General features: G+C 47.2%; 3 protein-coding genes across 3 annotated transcripts in view; 1 reads left to right on the top strand and 2 right to left on the bottom strand.

The window, feature by feature from the left end:
* Window positions 1–4,595, bottom strand: part of LOC106809468 (60S ribosomal protein L27a-like) — a 6,728-nt gene extending 2,133 nt beyond the window's left edge. The window contains exons 1-4 of the mRNA XM_014812554.1: window positions 4,518–4,595; window positions 3,436–3,499; window positions 2,428–2,503; window positions 1,913–2,087 (exon numbers count right to left, since the gene is read on the bottom strand). Coding sequence (XP_014668040.1) covers window positions 1,913–2,087; window positions 2,428–2,503; window positions 3,436–3,499; window positions 4,518–4,523 — 321 coding nt within the window. The 5' untranslated portion in view covers window positions 4,524–4,595. The remainder of the gene's footprint in view (window positions 1–1,912; window positions 2,088–2,427; window positions 2,504–3,435; window positions 3,500–4,517) is intronic.
* A 232-nt stretch (window positions 4,596–4,827) lies between these two features.
* LOC106809453 (suppression of tumorigenicity 5 protein-like) lies at window positions 4,828–18,501 on the top strand. Its single transcript, XM_014812533.1, has 11 exons — window positions 4,828–6,690; window positions 7,088–9,147; window positions 9,382–9,509; window positions 10,228–10,477; window positions 10,646–10,972; window positions 11,988–12,165; window positions 12,713–12,836; window positions 13,191–13,306; window positions 13,668–13,791; window positions 15,208–15,327; window positions 15,824–18,501. Exons 1-11 carry the CDS (start codon window positions 6,673–6,675, stop codon window positions 15,895–15,897), a joined length of 3,519 nt encoding a protein of 1,172 aa, XP_014668019.1. The 5' UTR covers window positions 4,828–6,672; the 3' UTR covers window positions 15,898–18,501.
* A 310-nt stretch (window positions 18,502–18,811) lies between these two features.
* LOC106809463 (vitamin K-dependent protein C-like) overlaps window positions 18,812–19,820 on the bottom strand; it is a 3,891-nt gene continuing 2,882 nt past the window's right edge. Inside the window, exons 4-5 of the mRNA XM_014812544.1 lie at window positions 19,557–19,708; window positions 18,812–19,158 (exon numbers count right to left, since the gene is read on the bottom strand). Of these exons, the coding sequence (XP_014668030.1) occupies window positions 18,988–19,158; window positions 19,557–19,708 (323 nt within the window). The 3' untranslated portion in view covers window positions 18,812–18,987. The remainder of the gene's footprint in view (window positions 19,159–19,556; window positions 19,709–19,820) is intronic.

Here is a 19,820-nt window from a genome sequence, read left to right as displayed (position 1 = left end):
CGGAGCGACAGCGCTCATCTAACGTCTACTGCGGTGACTCTGTGGTGGAGTGGTGAGATTCTAGTAAACCCTGTTAGTCCCAAATGTGTTCACATATGCGCCGAAACAGTAGAAGGCACAGGGATGGTATCAGGAACCTTCTCAAAGGAATGTTCGTTGGGATCGTTATGAAAGTTGCCACGAGATGGCGCGTACGTTTAAGTGTCTTAAGATTAAAGATGGAAGCTCCCATCGTACGTAGTAGCAACAACTATTTGCAAGACAGAATAGGTAAGCACTCATCCATTTACCTATGCAAGCCTACAGGCTAAAATAGAGGGCTGCCACCTGTAACTACTTAACGCAGGCAAAAACTACACAGTACTATCAACACCACATGCACTGGCAGTGGCATAAGTTACATGTAACACACTGACAGTACAGAATGCCATACAAATTATACGATTTAAGGAGCATAAACCTTCTTCAACCAAATTTAGCTTTTGAAATTTCACTGTGACATTGTAGCCTCATACATCCAGGCATGTATAGATTCTACTAGCAAACCCAGCAGTCAAATTCTTTCTAACAGTAAAGAAATCCATGTTTAACCCTCCTCTTGAGGGTCAAAAGGTTATCCAACACTTACTCTTCACATGTCAGCAGAAAGTACATTTCATGATCCTTTTAATAAAGCCATAAAAATGCTAGGTCACCGCTGAAACAAAAAAGTTTTCCAATCGCTCCGTCAGACCATGTCCTCAGAAAATGTCTAAAATCTGCCCTGTGCCCCATTGACCTTTCACCTGTGACCTCCAATTTCGGCAGTGATGGCTTTTCCTACCATGATGCTATGCACCGACTATCACAAGCCTAGGTCGAGCTGTTTAGATTTGTGCCGCAATTCTGCATTTCCTCCCTATACCTCAAGTTAAAGAGGGAATGTTCCCCCTTCTTTTACACCTCTTGACCTTTGACCCCCAGCTTCAACATCCCAACTCGTTTTCGGATTACCCCCCCACGTCCCGAATATCGTGACCGTACGTCAAGCGGTTAAGATTTGTGCCCAACTGTTGACGCACGGACGGACGCACGCACGCACGCACGAACGGACGCACGATCATGCGATTCTACAAGCTGCATCTGACTACGTCAGATGAGCTAACAATAATAGGCAGAAACTTTAGACTGGACTATTAAGACAGGTTCATTGCTGTAGCAACCGAAGGCAAATAATTAGAGAGCTTGCACAAAAGCTCAAAAGATCCCACTCGGCTGCTTCAAAAGCCCCCACTGCTGGTATGCATGTAATAAACGAGGACTCCCGAGATTGGGCAATTGTTAACAGGTAGTACGCTTGCAGTCTGTTTTTTACATCGAACTGAATTAGGTGCTAATTTGGTCCTCACAGTCCGTGAATCTATCCGACTTTTGCACCATTTACGTGTTTAGTTCAAATGCAACCAAGTCACATTGCACAATTTACACACCACGAGTATTCGCAATCGTACGACAGTCAATTAAGTAGGACACATGAGGACGTACGTAATACTTCCACACTCCAGATTGGTATGACGACAGGGCTACTTCAGTTTCGCCACTATATTTTAGACACGCGCAAATCTGGTGTATTCCGTGTTGTTCGATCTGTTAAAGCCGCACTATGCGCATCTCCACGCTAATTTCTCCAGTACTACTAGACTAGCCAGATTTCCAGATTTCGCACCTCTTTCTTGTGGGTTTTAAGCAAATGCGCATTGAAATGGGAGAAACTAGAGTTTATTTTGTCATAAGGTAGTATGATTATGCATGACACAGAGTATTTGCTAGTCTAGTACTAAAGAAATTAGCATGTAGATGCGCATAGTGCAGCTTTAACAGATATAACTAGCTACACACTAAAGCGTGGCGGTCGCAGGATCGAGACACTTACTGCTCTAACGACGTCGATGACCGGTGCAGGTCCCTCTGGCTTCTTGCCGTAGACTTCCCGCGTCTGCTCGCTGACCAGCGACCATATCTTGTCGACATTCACCGACGGGCACCAGTATTGGTTACGCGCTAGGTGGTAATGTCGCATGCCAACTTTGCCGAAGTAACCCGGATGGCTAGATGAGGAGGATAGAAGCAAAACGAGATGAACATCATTTCCTTTCCAGAAGCTATCAAAACCTCACAGCTCTACAGGAATTAAAAATCATTCGACAGTGTTTTGAGGAGTAACGTAAAACCTTAGTCGACCATAAATGTCAATTCAATTATAGTACACAGCCTAATTTTTGTGACACGTAGCGAGTGCAAACACAACAATTTCCATGGGTGTCGCGGTGAAACTCTATACTTGCAATGAGCTACTAGAGTCAAAAGAAAATACTGCAGCAACGCATGCCACTGAACAGTTGAGCACGAAACCGCGAGAAAATAAATATGCGATGTGTAGCAACGTACTATTTGTCAAAGTTGATTCGGTGGTGATGCTGACCTCCGGCATTACCACGACCTCCGGGATGCTTCCTGTGTTTGCCTGGAAAACAAAACAAGCAAATATGTCACGTAATCAGCCCAAACAGCTACAGTTATATCTTTTGACACACCTGCTACACTGAATAATAGGGTCAGGGAGATTGTTTGGCACGTTTTAAAATTTAGTATACACAGTGCCATCATTCTGTGTAATGGCTTTATGGTAGGTACACAAAGTCCTGTCTAAATGTACAGTGTACTGACACAAACAGAACTGATGGTCTAAGCAAACTTTCACAGGTGAGAAAAATTCTCGCAAGCTGTCGTGGACATGACAGGTATCAGGGGAAAAATAACTTTTTTTCCACAGGAGCTCTTTTTCAAGTATGTGGGAAAAATAACTCTCGCCAAAATTTTTACGGGGGCCATTTCGGAGGTTTGAAAAGTAAATCGCTCATCACTCCCGTGTATTTTTTACCCTGACACAGAGATGCCAACACTTTTCTGAGCAAACTGTAGTGAGGATATCTGAAATCTGTAGGCCGAGGGTCATGCAGTGACCCAAGTATGTTAGGGGGGTTCGGTGAATGACCCCCGGAAAATTTTTGATTCCGAGATGCAATTTGCTGCATTCTGGGACCCAAAATGATAATAAGTTCACACTGATATTTGCTGCTAAATACATGTAGTTATTTTTAATAATGTTATATCAATGTAACACTGAAACAAAACACTTGAAATATCATAAAAATGATTTTTTTTGGATCGTAATAAAAATCAGTTGTATGCAAACTGGTCGTAGTGGTCAAAATGCAAATGAAATTCGTATAAAATACGGATAAATCGTAGTGGTTGGCATCTCTGCTGACAGGTATTACATGCCTAAACCATGATATTCCCACGGCTCCAACTGGCAAGAAAAAGTTCTAGTTTAGCCTCTCTGCGAGTTTTCATTAAACAATGATCATTGTACATTGAGTGCAAGCATCTTACCAACACGTCCATGGCCATGGCTTACGTGACCTCTCAACTTTCTGGTCTTTCTTTTGCTCGTTGACTAAAAAAAAGAGCAAAATGTGACACTATTAAAACATAAGTCAGTACGCCCTACTAGTATTTAATATTTACAAAATTGTATACAGAAATATAGAACAGGTGGGAAAGCATGAGTGCCAAATTCAGACACTTGCCCGATTCAGTGATTGCACACAATCACACAACACAAACAAGAAATTAAACCAACTAACATGTGAAGGGGATGTACGTGGAAATATCACGAGATAGAGTAGGCCAACATTAAGACCTTGCTAGTATTAGTAGTAGTATTACTATTACTAGCATTAGTAGTACTAGTACTAGTAGTAGTAAACACTGGCAGCAAGAACAAGACCGCACGTACAGCACACACGCACCCATTGACTATAATAACAACTTGTTGTTATCAGGGGCAGATCTAGGTTTTAACTAAGGGGGGGGGTTTACCTAAGGTGATTGGCCTACACACCCCAGCGTGCCGAAGGTACGCCTTGCTAGGGGGGTACGGGGCAACCCAAGAGGGGAAGGGGGGGTTTAAACCCCCCCGTAGATCCACCACTGGTTATTATAGTCAATCGGCGCGTGTGTGCTGTACGTGCGGGCTTGTTCTTGCTGCCAGTGGTAGTAAATAGTGTGTTTGAACTGTTTATTTACAATCATTTTATACCATGGAAAGTGAAACGGCCAAAGTGCATGTGCGCTAGTCAGACGCTTAGTCAACGAAACAGCCGTAAATCCACATTTCAAATATTAGCTTCAATGCTGGTAAGAACTAAGCAAGGCGAGATTGGAGAGACGAGTTAACGTCGAAATATATAGACAACAACACACGATGTCGCCAATATAATTCCGTGTCGATTACCGCTGCAGCGTTAAGTTTACATCCCTGTTACTTCCTTCAGAAACATTTATTACGGATAGTATTTCATCACGATTACTACTTGGTTTGTCACATTTAATAATAACCCCTATAACTTATGTTGAGCTGCTTATTATGTCTGATTACTTCAGATTTCTGTGAACATGTACGGAAAACTTACACCCATATTGAAACGATTCGACGTAAAGGAAAGCTACAGCGCATGCGTACGATAGTGTCACTGTGTAACAAAAATATTTCACCGACACCCAAATCCCCTTGGATATTTGCTCGCTGTGTTTCGACGTCAAGCAATATGTTGGAAATAATAAAAAACAAACTGTGTCACTTATTATAAACACAAATTATTAAATTTGTTTGCAATGAATATTAAGGTATTTGGGCTAAAAATGCGTTTCTTGTAATATTTTTCTACGCGAGACAGGACAGCATTTCTTATGACATCGCATCGTCACTCAGGTCAGCTCGGGTCATGTAAGATGGCGTTTCTAACTTATAAATACTAATATTATTAGCCTAGCCCCTAGGCACAGGTAGTGATACTGTGTATTGTTTTGGAAGTATGAACTCTTATTTCAATATGATTTAATTTGCGTATATAAGATGAAAAAATTGATACATTTCTAAATTGGGAAGCAGTGTTCGATTTGATGTGATTTGTTCTAATAAATAGGGTAACATTGTCATTGTGTACAGTCACAGTGTAGGTAACAATGTCAATTTCAATTTCAGTGAGTACGGTAAACTGTAAACAAATCGGCAGAGCGTGACGGTGGTCTGATCATTGATCATTCATTAACCTCGTACATTGATGGCTTTCGATATTATAGTTCTCTTCCTTCATCTTTGTAAAATTGCAGCCTTTTCTACTGCAGCTTGTTGCATTTGTTGCAGGCTGCAGCTTGCTGCTGTTAATCTTTCGATTTGATCACCTTAGACTTGTCTCTCACCGTCTTCGATTATACTCATACTGAGTGATATAGTCAGTATGAGTATATCATAGTATCATATAAGTATCATATAATGATCATAACTATCATATAAGTACATCAAAGTATGATTGTACTTTAAAGACAAATCATAATGGTAATTAGTATAACAAGGTTATGAGGTAACAGTAACACTGTGACTGAATTAATGAAGCCAACAACAAAAAGTTAGAGAAACTAAATTATCGTGCACTACAACATGTGTATCACGACTATGAAAGCAGCTACGAGGCACTTCTCTCCAAAGACCAGTCTGTCTCATTGAACCTCATGAGGCAGCGACAAATTGCTGAAGTGATCTATAAAATTTTAAATAAACAAAGCCCTTCATACCTGTTTGATTTATTCTCAAACAGGGAAACTGGTCACGACTTGCGTGGCGGCAGTTTAAAACTCCAGAACTGCCGCACAGTAGCATACGGGAAAAAAAGTCTACGTTACCATGGTGCTAGTCTCTGGAACCAGCTTCCACTCTGTTTGAGAGACGCTACCGATTTAATTTCTTTTAACAAAATGATAAATACATGGATGGGCAAGAAATGCATGTGTGCAATGTGTAGGTTCAGGTGATGTGCAATTATATTCAACAGCGACATGAAATGTAATTGCAATTGCATTTTCATTGATCATATACATTGCCCACAGCCCAAACAGTACCATGTCGTTACTTTATATTTTTAATTTTTATCATACCCATACCTGTATCTTAAACTTGTATATTTTTAATGAAATGATATGTTGTTATAACTGTTTTTATACATTTGTTAGATATCGGTTAAAGAGCTTTCCAGCTCATGTTCACTGTTTTAAATGTACCGATGAAAATAAAGATTATCTACTAGACATCTACTACATTAATCAGGGCCACAGCACGCTGCACAGGCAGTTTGGTCGTCTCGGTACTGCGCATGATCAAATGGGTACAACACTCACGTCGTTTCACACCTTCACACGAATTTTTGACCACTGAACTTGGATTCCCAGAGAAATCTCATAAATTTCTGAGGTCTAAGCCTTAAGTATGCTGTTACCTTACAACCTGGCTATATTATACACCTCAGTGATTGTACATGACCACAGTGTATGTACACTTTCATAGTGGTTAGAATCTTATTATGAACTAATTCGGTGATTGATGCTTGCCAGTGTGATTTGTTCCTTGACCTTGTTATCACTGGTTGGGTGTAGATTCTTCCCAGACTCCTGTACGGTACATCCCAGATGTAGCCTGGATTAGCGATGTGGACTAGATGAACTAACTCTTTATGTACCTGATTCAGTACGGAGTACTGATCAACACGTGACTCGCAAGTTTTATATCAGAGCATGTCTGTAGCAACCCGGGTAAGCTGATATGTCTATGTGATATTTCCATCATGACCAAGCTCATATTTTATGTCACACGTAACCTGTAACATCCTCCCATTGTTTCATTTGCATGAAAAATTAGAATACTGTTTTAAAAGGAGTTTTCTGTTCCCTTCGTTGTCGATATGTTTAGTAATCTGTTCTAAAAGCTTGTAAACGAAATTTACGTATTACTGGATGTTGTAGACAAATCGTTTTTAATTAAATAATTTAATTTCCAGAGGAATCCAAAATTATTACAGACTTAGTCTTCGACAGGACTCTGTAGCTTGATTAAATACTTTCGATTTATCTCGAAATGAAACATGTCCCACGATAAAATGAATTCTGATCACATCATTCCAGGAACAAGATGTTCGTTTTCGATTCACAGATAAAGAGATATAATTCTGATCCCGCTGCAACTGGTAATGTCGACGGCCGGCCAGTACCCACGCCTCGCCCTCAAAAATATTCAAGGTCGCCCACAAGGTCGTGCGTCAAGGCAGGCACGACGACCGATGCATCTTCCTCGCCCGACGTGCGTGCCGTGTTGCTACGACGGTCCTCCAAGGAGTCCACCGAGATGAGACGTTCCGCGGAGAGCGGGAACGCGGCGGAATCACCCCCTGATTACGACAGGAGAATGACAAAGTCGCTGGACGACGACAGCGCGGAGAGACGGACCTCGGAAGATAGCAGGAGGATGACGCAGTCCCTGGGGGACGACAGCATGATTGCGCGACCCCCGGAAGATGGCAGGTGCGAGTCACCGTCCCCGGATGATTGCAGCGTGGGCAGCCAGTCCCCGCGGGAGGGGAAGGACGCGCGACCGTCCCCGGATGCTGGCGTCGAGGGCCGGCCGCGATCCGGAAGCATCCAGGAGCGACGCAAGTTATTCGAAGGCGGAGAGCCGGCGATGGAACGGCCGGCGCCGAACGGCCGGGAGAGCGCCGCCTCGCGGGCGAACTCCGCCGCGAACGGACAGGGGGTGCCAGTGGCGTCGGCCGATCGCGAGGCGGGTTGGGATAGCCGTGCGGGCGTTCGACGCAGGCCGCCGCGCCCCGCGCCTCCCCGCACGGCGCGGGCGGCGCCACCTAGGAAGCCGCCGCGAACGTTTGCGCACGATGTCGACGCGATGAAGAACGGAGGGTGCGGCGCGGCGGCGCGGCCGAGTGACACCGAGGGGATGAGTCCCAAGCCGCAGCCTGTCACCACTGAGCCGCGTGACGCGAGGACGAATCCTCTGAAGCCGCGGCGCGTCTCCACTGGACCAAGCATGACGACTCGTCCCGCTGACGTCCGGACGGGCGTGACGAGGCGGCCCACGCAGGATGCGGATGGCGGGACGAGGGCGACACGGCGGCCCCCGCGGGACGCGAACAATGGAGTGGCACGGCGGCCCACACCGGACACGGATGGTGGCACTGGGGCGGTGCTGCGGCCCACGCGGGATGCGGGCAACGGGGCGGCACGGCAGCCAGCGCGGGACGCGGACGGAGGGGCAGCACGGCAGCCCGCGCAAGACGCGGATGGTGGGGCGGTGAGGCGGCCCACGCGGGATGCGGGCAATGGGGTGGCACGGCCGCCAGCGCGGGACACGGATGGTGGGGCGGTGAGGCGGCCCACGCGGGATGCGGGCAACGGGGCGGCACGGCAGCCCGCACGGGATGCGGATGGCGGCACGAGGCCAGCCACACTGACGAGGCCTCCAGTGCTGCCCCCTAAGCCGGTCATCATGCGGTCAGTCGAACGGAGGTCGAACAAGCTGGCGCGGTCGCCGCGCGTTAAACCGGCGAAGGGCGAGGGTCGCAAGCCGATCGTCTCGAGCAAACCTGTCTTCGTCACGTACGAGGACACGACCGTGCCGCTATCAACCCTCCAGAAGGCACCGGGCGTCACGGCGGTGCCGCCGCCTGTCGTTCGAGAGACTCCAGTCGCCGTGACGACGCCGACGGCGAAAGCGAAGACGCCGCCGCAGCGTCCTCCTCCGCCGCGCTTGAGACCGAGGAGGTATAACGGGGGCGGGGCGGGGTACGAGAGGCGACACAAGATGCAGCAATGCAGCGAGGCCGAACCTGACGCTGACTACGCGGAACCGGTGCCAGGGGGCGCCGCGGTCAGCCATCTGATGGAGACCGGCACCGTGCCCGCGTATGCGTCGCTCACGCTGCCGCGGACGTCGCCCGCTGGCGGCCCCGATTCGGACACCCGGCTTTGCAACGACGACAGTGGCGCCCCCTACCGGTACAACACGGAGACGAGCGGCGAACGGCCGATGCGGCGATCCTCGAGCTGTGAGGTAATCTACGATGACCTGGCGCCACCTGGTGGTGGGCTGCCGCGGAGCGAGACACCCGAGCACGACCTGCTCGGATACTGCCTGCCGGCCGAGCGGGAGACGCCCACCAGCGCTCCTGGTGGCCACCAGTGGCGCAGGACGAAATCAGCTAGGTAACCGGTCAGACATTTTTTGTCTGTCTCGTCATATCGAGATGTTATTGAAACTACGTTGATATTATTATATTTAAGATGTTATTGAGATTATATATCTGATGTCATCTCATCATATCGTCTTACTTCTGATGTTCTTACTCCAGACGCTTGGTGCGATTCTTGTTTGACGTGACAGCATGGCTATGCGTGGTCACGCAACGTTCTGGTAAGGAACTCGGCGTTTTGTTGCAGACCGAACAAGCACCCGCCTCGGCCGCCGCCGGCGCCACCTATGGTGCGGCAGAAGTTACGGCAAGCGTTCTCGCATGAGGATTTAGCGGATCTTGCTGAGGACACACCGATGCAGGACGACTCTACAGGTAGGAAAGCTCCAGTCGCTCACGCTGCGGGCAGTTTGAAGTTGCTGTGACAGTTTGAAGTTGCTGCTTTTGGTGTGCGCACGTGCTAGCACTCTTGATAGTGCACCGGCCGTGGGTCATCTCAGATAGTTGTGTGTAAAATGTGTCGTTGATGTTCACGTGATCGTAGTAACTAGAAGCAGATAGCAAAATTCCACAACAGAAGCTATTGTTCCGCTTTAAATCAAGATTATATTTTAGTGCCCCTGAGCTAAACAAATTATGCAGATATGGAAAGAAGATGGCTGATATATTGAGTAGTTTATTTGATATGAAGTTTTGAAATTCACACACGAAACTTACTCCATTGCAAAGAGGTATTCAGTGTACAAGGAATGAACATGCCAACAAGGTACTCAGCACAGAAAAAGTTAATACGGCACAAAATTTCGTCGTCTTGTAAGAATCGTACTCGTTTCTACAGCGTCATTAGCGTTAGTCGCAGCCAGGGAAAAAAATTACGCGAGCTTGAACATTTATTTTTCGGGGGCTACTTTTCAAGCTCGCGTGCATGAAAATAGCACTCTAAAATTTGTAGTTTGCATTGAACTCTATGCAAATTTACGGGGGCTCTTTTTGGCATTTCCGGGGCTCTTTTTGGCATTTCGGGGGGCTAAATCGCCGCGAGCCCCCGTGTATTTTTTTTACTGGTCGCAGCTGTTAATCTCGTCTGTTGCAGGTGAGAGCAGCGATGCGGAGACGTCGGCGCGCGTGCTGCGCGAGCGAATCCGCTACGTCCGCTCCGTACGCGACAAGTGCCGGGAGCGGCCCGCGCCGCCGCACCACTACGAGCACCTCTTCGAAGCCGTAATCTGCGTGAGCGTCGACGCCGACGCCGGTGGCGCCACCTACGAGCCGCGCATGCGCTACTGCTTCCCGCGCGACGCCGCCAACGTCGACCAGATCCCGCTCTTCTGCTTCCCGGACGCGCGCGCGCGACGCGTCGCCCCCGACGACGGCGACGATGACGACGACGACGCGGAAACCTTCTCGTTCGTGCTGACGTCGGACGTCGGCGGTCGCCGCTTCGGCTGCTGCCGTCGCTTCGCGGCGCGCGCGCACGGTGACCCCGCGCCCGTCGTCTACTGCATCCTCAGCCGCGTGTCGGCGTTCTCGCTCTACTCGGCCATCCTCGAGGCGGCGCAGCGGCAGCACGCGCTCTCCGAGGCGGCGGCGGCCGCGTTTCTGCGCGCGGCGTACCGGCGCAGCTACCCGGGGCCGGGCGAGAGCGTCACGGTGCGCTGCGGCGGTGGCGGGGGAGCGCCGCCGTCGCACGTCGAGACGTTCGCGCGGCCGACGGACACGCGGCTGGAGCACGTTGACTACGGACGCCTACTGCGCCGCCTCGACACCGGCGCCCTCCTGCGGGCATTCTCGGCGATACTCATGGAGCGGCGCGTGCTGTTCGTCGCGTCGCGTCTCAGGTGAGCGCTGCGTCTCAACTTCGTCCGGCGTCTCGGCATCCAAACGAATGTTTCCGTCTCGCTGTCATTGTTTCTCTTCTTTTTCTTCTCTTTCTTTCTCTGGTGTGTTGGCATCCGACCAAACATTTCCGTCGTCTCATCTTCATTTTCTCTTTCTTTTATTAGCAGAAGCAGGAGCATATGTGTGTAGACTCATGCCTGTGTGCCTTTAACCATGCAGTCTGTGTGTTATACCTTGACGTTTGTTTACATTTTGGCGCGCTGTCTGAATTTGTTACACCATACTGTCTGCATGTGTTTAAGCTCACTGCGTGTGTTTAGCTTGCTGACAGTCGGCTTATAGTTCACAACATTGTCTGTCTGTGTTTTACCTTGCTATCTACTTGTATTTCAAAATGTCGTCTGGTTGTATGTCAACGTGCAATGTTCGGGTGGTTCAGCTTGCCATCTGCTTGTATTTCAGCACGCTGTCGGCTTTTGTGTCAACGCGTTGTGTTCGTATATTTCAGCACGCTGTCGGCTTTTGTGTCAACGTGTTGTGTTCGTATATTTCAGCCCGCTGTCGGCTTGTGTGTCAACGTGTTGTGTTCGTATATTTCAGCACGTTGTCTGCTTTTGTGTCAACGTGTTGTGTTTGTGTATTTCAGCATGCTTTCGGATTTTGTGTCAACGTGTTGTGTTCGTATATTTCAGCACGCTGTCGGCTTTTGTGTCAACGTGTTGTGTTCGTATATTTCAGCACGCTGTCGGCTTTTGTGTCAACGTGTTGTGTTCATATATTTCAGCACGCTGTCGACTTTTGTGTCAACGTGTTGTGTTCATATATTTCAGCACGCTGTCGACTTTTGTGTCAACGTGTTGTGTTCGTATATTTCAGCCCGCTGTCGGCTTTTGTGTCAACGTGTTGTGTTCGTATATTTCAGCCCGCTGTCGGATTTTGTGTCAACGTGTTGTGTTCGTATATTTCAGCCCGCTGTCGGATTTTGTGTCAACGTGTTGTGTTCGTATATTTCAGCACGCTGTCTGCGTGTGTGGACGCGATCGCAGCGCTGCTCTACCCGTTCACCTGGCAGCACACGTTCGTGCCGGTGCTTCCGTCTAAGCTGCTCGACTTCGTCTGCTCGCCGACGCCCTACGTCATCGGTATTCTGTCGGAGAACCTGCCGCTGCTCAGCAGTCTGCCACTGTCTGAGGTAGGTGTGATCAGCTCTGTGTGATAGGGAACGTTGCTTCGGTGTCTGAGTTTGCTGTTCTGCGTAAGGGGAAATCTGTTAGATATTGTCTGTGCGAGGTAGGTGTGACCGGCTCTGTGTGATAGAGACGATTGCTTCGGTGTCTGAGCTTGCTGTTCCGCGTAAGGGGAAATCTGTTAGAAGTCGTCTGCGTGAGGTAGGTGTGACCTGCTCTGTGTGAGAGAGAACATTGCTTCTGTGCTTGCTGTTCTGCATGAGGGGAAATCTGTTAGATATCGTCTGTGCGAGGTAGGGTTGGATTATAACATGGCAACCATACTTGAACTAGCAGACGCTCCGTCGTCGTACAAATCTCAAGTATGACAAATTTATTATAGCATACAATTTACAATATCTCTTTTTCTGTCTGCATATTGCAATACGATTTGTGACCCTAACGTATCGTTACACCTCCTGTAAATATTATACAATGTAATTATTTTAATTTAATTGCAATGGTAATAATTATTGTAGCAGTGGTATTACTGATGATTGTGTTATTGTGTAGGTGCTGTTGGTGAACCTGGACACGGGAGAGCTGAGTTGGCAGCAGGGGGACGAAGGCAGCATCATCCCACGCAAGCTGTTCAAGGCTCTCAGCACAGCACTCAACATGTGCCAGGAAGACATGAGTAAGCACACAAGCACCGTACATGTATGCGTGGATGCATGCACACACGCAAACACTCACACTCACCTCATGCACACACGCAATATGTCCATTCACCTGCGCCTACATGTATGCATGGATGCATGCACGCGCACACAGACACGCACATGCACACACGGGTGCACGCACACACACAAACATTCACACTCGCCTCATGCATGTACGCAATTACTCCTGTTTTCTTGCATCCACACGTACGTATCCATACATGCACAAACCCACAGACACACAGGCCTTGCGTGTGTCTTATAGGCGGCATGTGCGTGACACATAGGTTTTGAATCTGTAGTTCTGAAGAATTGTCTTGTCGCTGCAGGGCATAACACTAAGAACGTGATGATATCCGAAGCATTCATGCGTCTGTTTGTGGAAGTTGTCGGCCACTACCACCATCACATTCGAATCAAAAACGACGGCCACCGCTTCTTGGAGGTTAGTCTGTTGATGCATAATACTGGGCACATTATAGCAGAAATTCTTCTGCTGAACAAGCTTCGATCTTTCATTCGTGGCTACGGTTAGAGATGAGAAAATGACGCATCTGAGTATTTCCGCAATCGCCATAAACGTTTGTCACTAACGTGACTATCCAAACTCGAACTGCTGTGAAAATTAGACAATTGAAAAGAAACAAAATTGAAAAGGAATCGAATTGAATTGAAAACAGGATCGACTGATTATCTTTGTAAGTGATGACTATTGCTGCTGCAGCTGTAAATGTCTGCATAGAATTCTGAGTCTAATCTTGTTTGTCTCGTCGTGTGATGATCGTTGTGCGTTTGCTTCTGCGTAGAAGGAGAGCTTCGTCGGGGGCGTCAACTCTCGCAGCATCCGCATCTTTCTGCAGTGGTTCTGCGAGACGCAGATGTTCGAAGTGTTTGCGCGCGAGCGCATGCAGATAGCCGAGAGACAGGCCGGTGAGTCGTCTGCTGTAACACCCCCCGCTGCTCCTTTTCCCTCTGCCATGCGCCCACCAGCCTCACCAGCAGCCCTTGCTGTCCTCCACCTGCCGCTATCCTTTCTTCTTGCCGTCCTCTCACCTATTATATCTGGGTATAATAACCTATAATAACCAGGTGAAATAAATCTATATATAAATGATGATGCAATTGGTCTGACAATTTTTAGCTCGCCTTGACATCGTCAAGATGAGCTATTGCCATGGGGTGTCGTCCGTCGTACGTCCGTCCGTCCGTCCGTCCGTCAACATTTGGCTACGGTCAACGATAATTCAAGAACCGTTTAACCCACATGTTTCAAATTGCATATATAGTTGTTACTCCTATGGGAGAGGTTTGAACGTCCTATTTTGGAGCACGCCAGTCGACCTACATTCGAGTCACGTCCACTTTTTGGCAAAAATGGAAATGGCCATAAGTCAGTTCAGGTTCAATGGATTTTGCTCATTTCTGGTATGTGAATGAATGAGGACACTAACCCCAAGACATATCACACAGGTTTAGATTTTTTTTTTTATTATGCAAATTAGGTAGATTTTGGCAATTTCACTATGCATTTCAGTGTGTGCCTACGGTCAACGATAACTCAAGAACCGTTTGACCCACATGTTTCAAATTGAATACAGTTGTTACTTCTATGGGAGAGATTTGAACTTCCTATTTTGTAGCATGCCAGTCGACCTACTTTCGAGCCATGCCTACTTTTTGGCAAAAATGAAAATGGCCATCTAAATTTATTAAATTTTATTAAATTTTGGTATGTGAATGTGTAAGGCTAGCCCCAAAACAGTTGTTACTCCTATGGGAGAGATGACAATGTCCTATTACAGTTTTAGATTCTTCGTTACAGTAATTTGACTGGAATATTTAATTGTTTTTATTTGAGCGATTTTCAAAAACGAAAATGGCGATCATTTAGGCATAGAGCCATCTCTCGTTAAGATTTCAGACTTTCAGATCTGAAACATTTATTTTCACATCAAAACTTATGCATATATCATTATCAAGAGTATATAATGGGAGATATGCTATATAATTGGAGTTCTCCCATATATACTCTTGCTTTATATATCCCCCCCTCCCTCTTCTACCACACCCAAGGTGAGCTACAGTGTCATTGACACTTTCATTTTTGTGGTCGTAGATCTCTTGATCTGCTGGACTGCTGGTCTAGCGTAAGTATTTCTCAATGTTGCATCCTGGATTGTACACCCAGGGGTTGTCAACCGCTGGATTGTCATCCCCAACAAGGGTTGTCATCCCCAACAAGGGTTGTCATCCCCAACAAGGGTTGTCATCCCCAACAAGGGTTGTCATCCGCTGTATTGTCATTCCCAACAGAGGGCGCTAATCACCGTGTGCATCTACATGCAGGTCACGTCGCAGGACTGTTTGAGGTGCGGCTGGCAGAACATGAGCTGGAGATGTACTCGAAGCGAGGCTCGTCGATCAAAAGCAACGTCCGCGGGCTGGGCAAGAAAGTGAAAGGACTCGGTAAGCTCTCCAGGAAATCAGCGTGCAAATTTCGCTGTAGCACCAGCGCAGCACGGGTGCTTACCCATCTTATTTGCCTTGGCGTGCTAGCGCATGCCCAGTGTTGGAAGGGACGGGAGGGAGTGGGAGGGGACAGGACGGGAGAAGGGAAGAAAGACGGATTGGGTAGGGATGGGGAGGAGAGGGCAGAAATGGGGAGGGGAGAGGACGTAGAGAAGGGTGGAGGAAAGGGAAGCAGAGGGGTACTCGCCCTTGCATGCAGTGTGTCGGCTGTCACCACGGCACGAATCACAAGTGCCATTGTTGCCCTCCCTACTTGCTGGTATGATGTTTATGGTACGGCCGTATGATCCGCAGACTTTAGTGATGAGTAAATGTCTGGCACCTAAGGTTGGTGTTGATAGATATTGTTCGACCAACTCATTTACGCATTGAAGATGTTTTTACGAGCAAACAAAAAGCTGCCTCTGCTTACATGTCGACGTCATGCTTCTAGGTAACAAAGTTAAGAAGGCCATAACAAATTTAGACGGCTACCCAGAGGACGACTTTCTCCAGTACACGCTGTAACGGATTAGCATGAGTCTCGACTAACCACAGGCGCACCGGGCGACACCATCAACCGCCAATCGCCGGTGTCCGTCTACCCTACTGGCGACTGCCGACCGACCTACTGTGACCTCCAATGAACGCGCGACTGTATTACGAGCTACCGATGATCAGTCAGCGGCTCTCGACCAAACAAGCAGTGTGCCTAACGGGCCAGCCGGCAGACGATGTGCACGGCTGAATCGGTTATCGTCACCGTGTGATGTTTCGACTCACTAACGCAACGATCCGATTCTCCTCATCCAATGCAGTAGAAGTGCAGGATGAGTTGCCGTGTGAGTCTCTGTGTCGTGGTTAGGTGTGTAGGAGGGGGGCATAGGGTGGTGGCGGAGGTGCTAGAGGGCACAGAGCAACGTGCGCAGCCCCACGAGAGTAGATGCAAGCTCCGTGTCCGGTGTCCGGTGCTTGAGCGGTTGTTATTGCAATACCTCTTCATTTCCTGTGTGACCCACCTAGTTACACTAGACCTTACTACACTTACACTGGTTACTTATTCTCGTTTCTTAATGAAATGCTAGTTTTTACAGAGGAGGGATGAAAAAACGTTAGCCGGCTGTGGTGTTGAGGAAGCAGGAAATGGTACGAGATATTGTCTGTGGGCCAAATGTACACGTATTTATCAGCAATATCTTGTTATAACGATTTATTCCACCATTGGGCGATTTTACGTACTCTTACTTAAAAGCTCAACACGCTGTACTTTTTACCAACACAACCAAGGTGCGTGCGTTACAACTAACAAGTTAACATAGGAGAAAGCAAGCTTTACTCATTCCTTTCTCGTTTTAAAACGAACTGTGTGGAGTTTAATTTATGTAGAATTGTGCCACACGATGGCAGCACGTGGTTGTTTAACACTTTATGGCTTTTCTTAGTGCTCACGCACGCAGCAAAGACGGGTCCATTTTTGATAAAGTAGCAGTAGCATTACATTTATTCATTCGTGCGATAACTTGACCTTGCCCTTGACCAAACTGTGAACATGATGTGTTAGTTTGTTTACCGCTGCAGTGACGTTCTTTTAAAAGAGCCCTCCCCCTCATGTTGTTCACTCCAGATGTTCTCTTGATTGGTGCGTGCGGGTTGTGTTGTCCAGTCTTATGTTGTCTCGTTAACTGCGCTGCTTTGTACCGTATCCTAGCTTGCTTGTTCTTTGTCTGATAGTGTCTGACGTGTGGCGTGGCATTACATGTGTGTGTACTGGAATGGTCACGTGCGCCGCGTATGTGTTACTGTGCACGTTTGTTTGTTTGGTTGTTTGGTTGGTTGGTTGTTTGCGTGTGCGCGCGTGCGTGTATGTGTGTGTGCGGGTGTGTCCGCGCGTGTTTGTGCGATCGAGCGTGTGCGTGCAGTACGGTGTGTTAGTGTCCATGCGCGAGCGTTTTTGCGTGTGTGTATATGCGCGTAAGTAGGGCCTGTGCGTGTGTTTATAATAGCTTACGAGATGAATGCGAGCATTTTACGTTGTCATCCGTGTTTACCATGTTTAGGGGCGTAAATAAAATAAAATGTTTAGCGTGACACTATTATGCATAGTTTATGCTACCGTAGTTACGGGAGGTAGCTTTTTAATATGTTATGCATATAGGAGCATTCGTCTTCCTACACAGTGTAAGGCCTTGAATCGTTGTTATCAGGAGCCCGTACTACTATAGTGCATGTACTTAGTACATAAACTAATATTATAGTGTACTAAATATATGTAATATATATATATTTATAAATATAAATATTATATATATATATATATGTATATATAAATAATACTGTAGGATTATGAGCTCATGTTGTTATGCATTTCGTTCGCTTATGAACGACGTGTAAAATATTGTTGACTGACAAAGGGGTTGATCTAATTTTCTGCTCAATGTGGCAAGGCAGCTGGCTTTAGTGCTTTTAGGATCACATAGGAGTCTCTATACTCATGTGTTATGTATGTGGATGTATGTATGACCATCGTTTGCCTTTACGCCGTGGTATGAGTCTATCGAGCAATGTCAGGAAAGGTTGATTGCTTTTAGCGACTGTTTCGTGGAGTCGTCCGCGCGTATGTGTATGTGCGTGCGTGCGTGCGTGCGTGCGTGCGTGCGTGTGTGTGCGCGCGGTTAAACGGGGTTATACGTCTAATAGGTATATCTATAAACATGCATCGCCACGAAGCGTGTGTCAGTGTATCCTATATTTTATGGCTTTATTAGGATTGTACAGCGGCGATGGCGTATGTACATAGCGTGATAATGATAGCCGTTAGTAGTGACTCACATCCATATATACTATGTAGTATCATAATATGTATAGTATCGGCAGCTAGTATAAGATGCCATTGCCACGAAAATTAATATAATCTAAGTTACGTAGAAGTTTTGGCGGCACGACTCGCCGCCAGCATACACTGCTCGCCTGTGATTCATCATCAACATCTGGCCAGCGTCTTCCTGATGTGCGTGCCAACCACCAGGTGTCACTACTAGCCGTTAACGCCAGTTCTTGCTTTCTATGAGCGATTGTTATGCATTGTCGATAACGTTATTTATTGAGAATAAAACTGCAAGAATGAACAAATAATGTGCACGAATTTCCATCTATTGTTGGCATGCTATCACAACACAGCTCGGTGCAGCGCAAACTACTGAACAAAGATTGGCAACATGTGTTTGTAAGACGTAACCGACTCACCCGACATTAATTGAGATATACGATTCACTGTTTTGACACACAATGCAGGAACACCAAAACAATAACGCTATAGAATTAAACCATAGAAACCTTATATATTTTCTCATAATTAGACTCTGTGTATATATATTTACTTTCAATTCAAATAACAATTGAATACAAAAGTCTATCTCTATTTCTCTTTCTCTCTCTCTCTCTCTCTCTCTCTCTCTCTCTCTCTCTCTCTATATATATATATATATATATATATAGTTATAGTTCCAAGAACAGGCGATGTCATAAATGTCTTGCGCAGTTGTCAACCCCTCATACAGTGCGTCACTCAACAATGGCTGATGTCCACCACTCCACCAGTGACTCAAAGATGGCGGACAACTATCCTGCGACGAGCGCGTCGACTATGGCGGCCGATATCCATTCTCTGAACGAGGAGACGCGGGTGAACACCGAAGGGTAGGGTCTTAGGCAGCCCTCTCCCCACGACACGATACCAACCTGCACGGGAAGTCCGCTCAGTGACGTCACCATCGGCCCGCCAGAGTCGCCCTGTAGGGAGGTGAAAGGTCAGGGAACGTGTTAGAGCGGTGTTTGCTCGCAAATTATTAAAATAGCGGGTATTGTCTCCTGTTGACACTCCATGTCTGTTATTCGCTTTATTCGTGAGTGCGTTTCTGCTTTGCCATTTTGGACTAACGTCGTGCAAGATCCGTCATCTGATCGAGAAAATATCGATCGTGGGTCGGACAGAACGCCAGCCGACGCGCATACGCACACGCTCACCAAAGTCTTACATACACACACTTAACACTTATTACAATCACTGAACCTTCACAGTGACGACTACTGCTAACTGCTCACTTAAATCGCTACACTAACGACCGCTGACAAAACGTTAGAAAAATTCGTCATCATGACGTATACATGACGTCACAGGTCACACGTACGTAGCAGGGTCCGGAGTAGACGTCATCGGTGAGGCGGCCCGCGCACAGCATTGAGCTCTTGATGGAATTGCGGGAGTAGTAGTCGCGGCAGTCGTCGTTGCTGAGCATGGTCAGGTCTATCTTCTGCAGTACGTCGGCTGTCGCCTTCACGTCTACAAGACACCAATGCGCGCTGTCGTACATAACGTAGCCAATTATAATTAATTATAAATATAATATATAATTGTGTGTGCGCGCGCGCGCGCGCGCGCGCGCGTGTGTGTG

Source organism: Priapulus caudatus, unplaced genomic scaffold (genome assembly GCF_000485595.1).
Source record: "Priapulus caudatus unplaced genomic scaffold, Priapulus_caudatus-5.0.1 Scaffold356, whole genome shotgun sequence".
Taxonomy (NCBI): domain Eukaryota; kingdom Metazoa; phylum Priapulida; class Priapulimorpha; order Priapulimorphida; family Priapulidae; genus Priapulus; species Priapulus caudatus.
This window is presented reverse-complemented; position numbering and strand designations above follow the sequence as displayed.

Excerpts from the sequence above, each read along its gene's own strand:
- LOC106809453 (XM_014812533.1), top strand. Across the intron at positions 10,973-11,987 it reads TTCGTCGCGTCGCGTCTCAG|CACGCTGTCTGCGTGTGTGG; the intron begins GTGAGCGCTGCG and ends CGTATATTTCAG. Across the intron at positions 12,837-13,190 it reads CATGTGCCAGGAAGACATGA|GGCATAACACTAAGAACGTG; the intron begins GTAAGCACACAA and ends TTGTCGCTGCAG.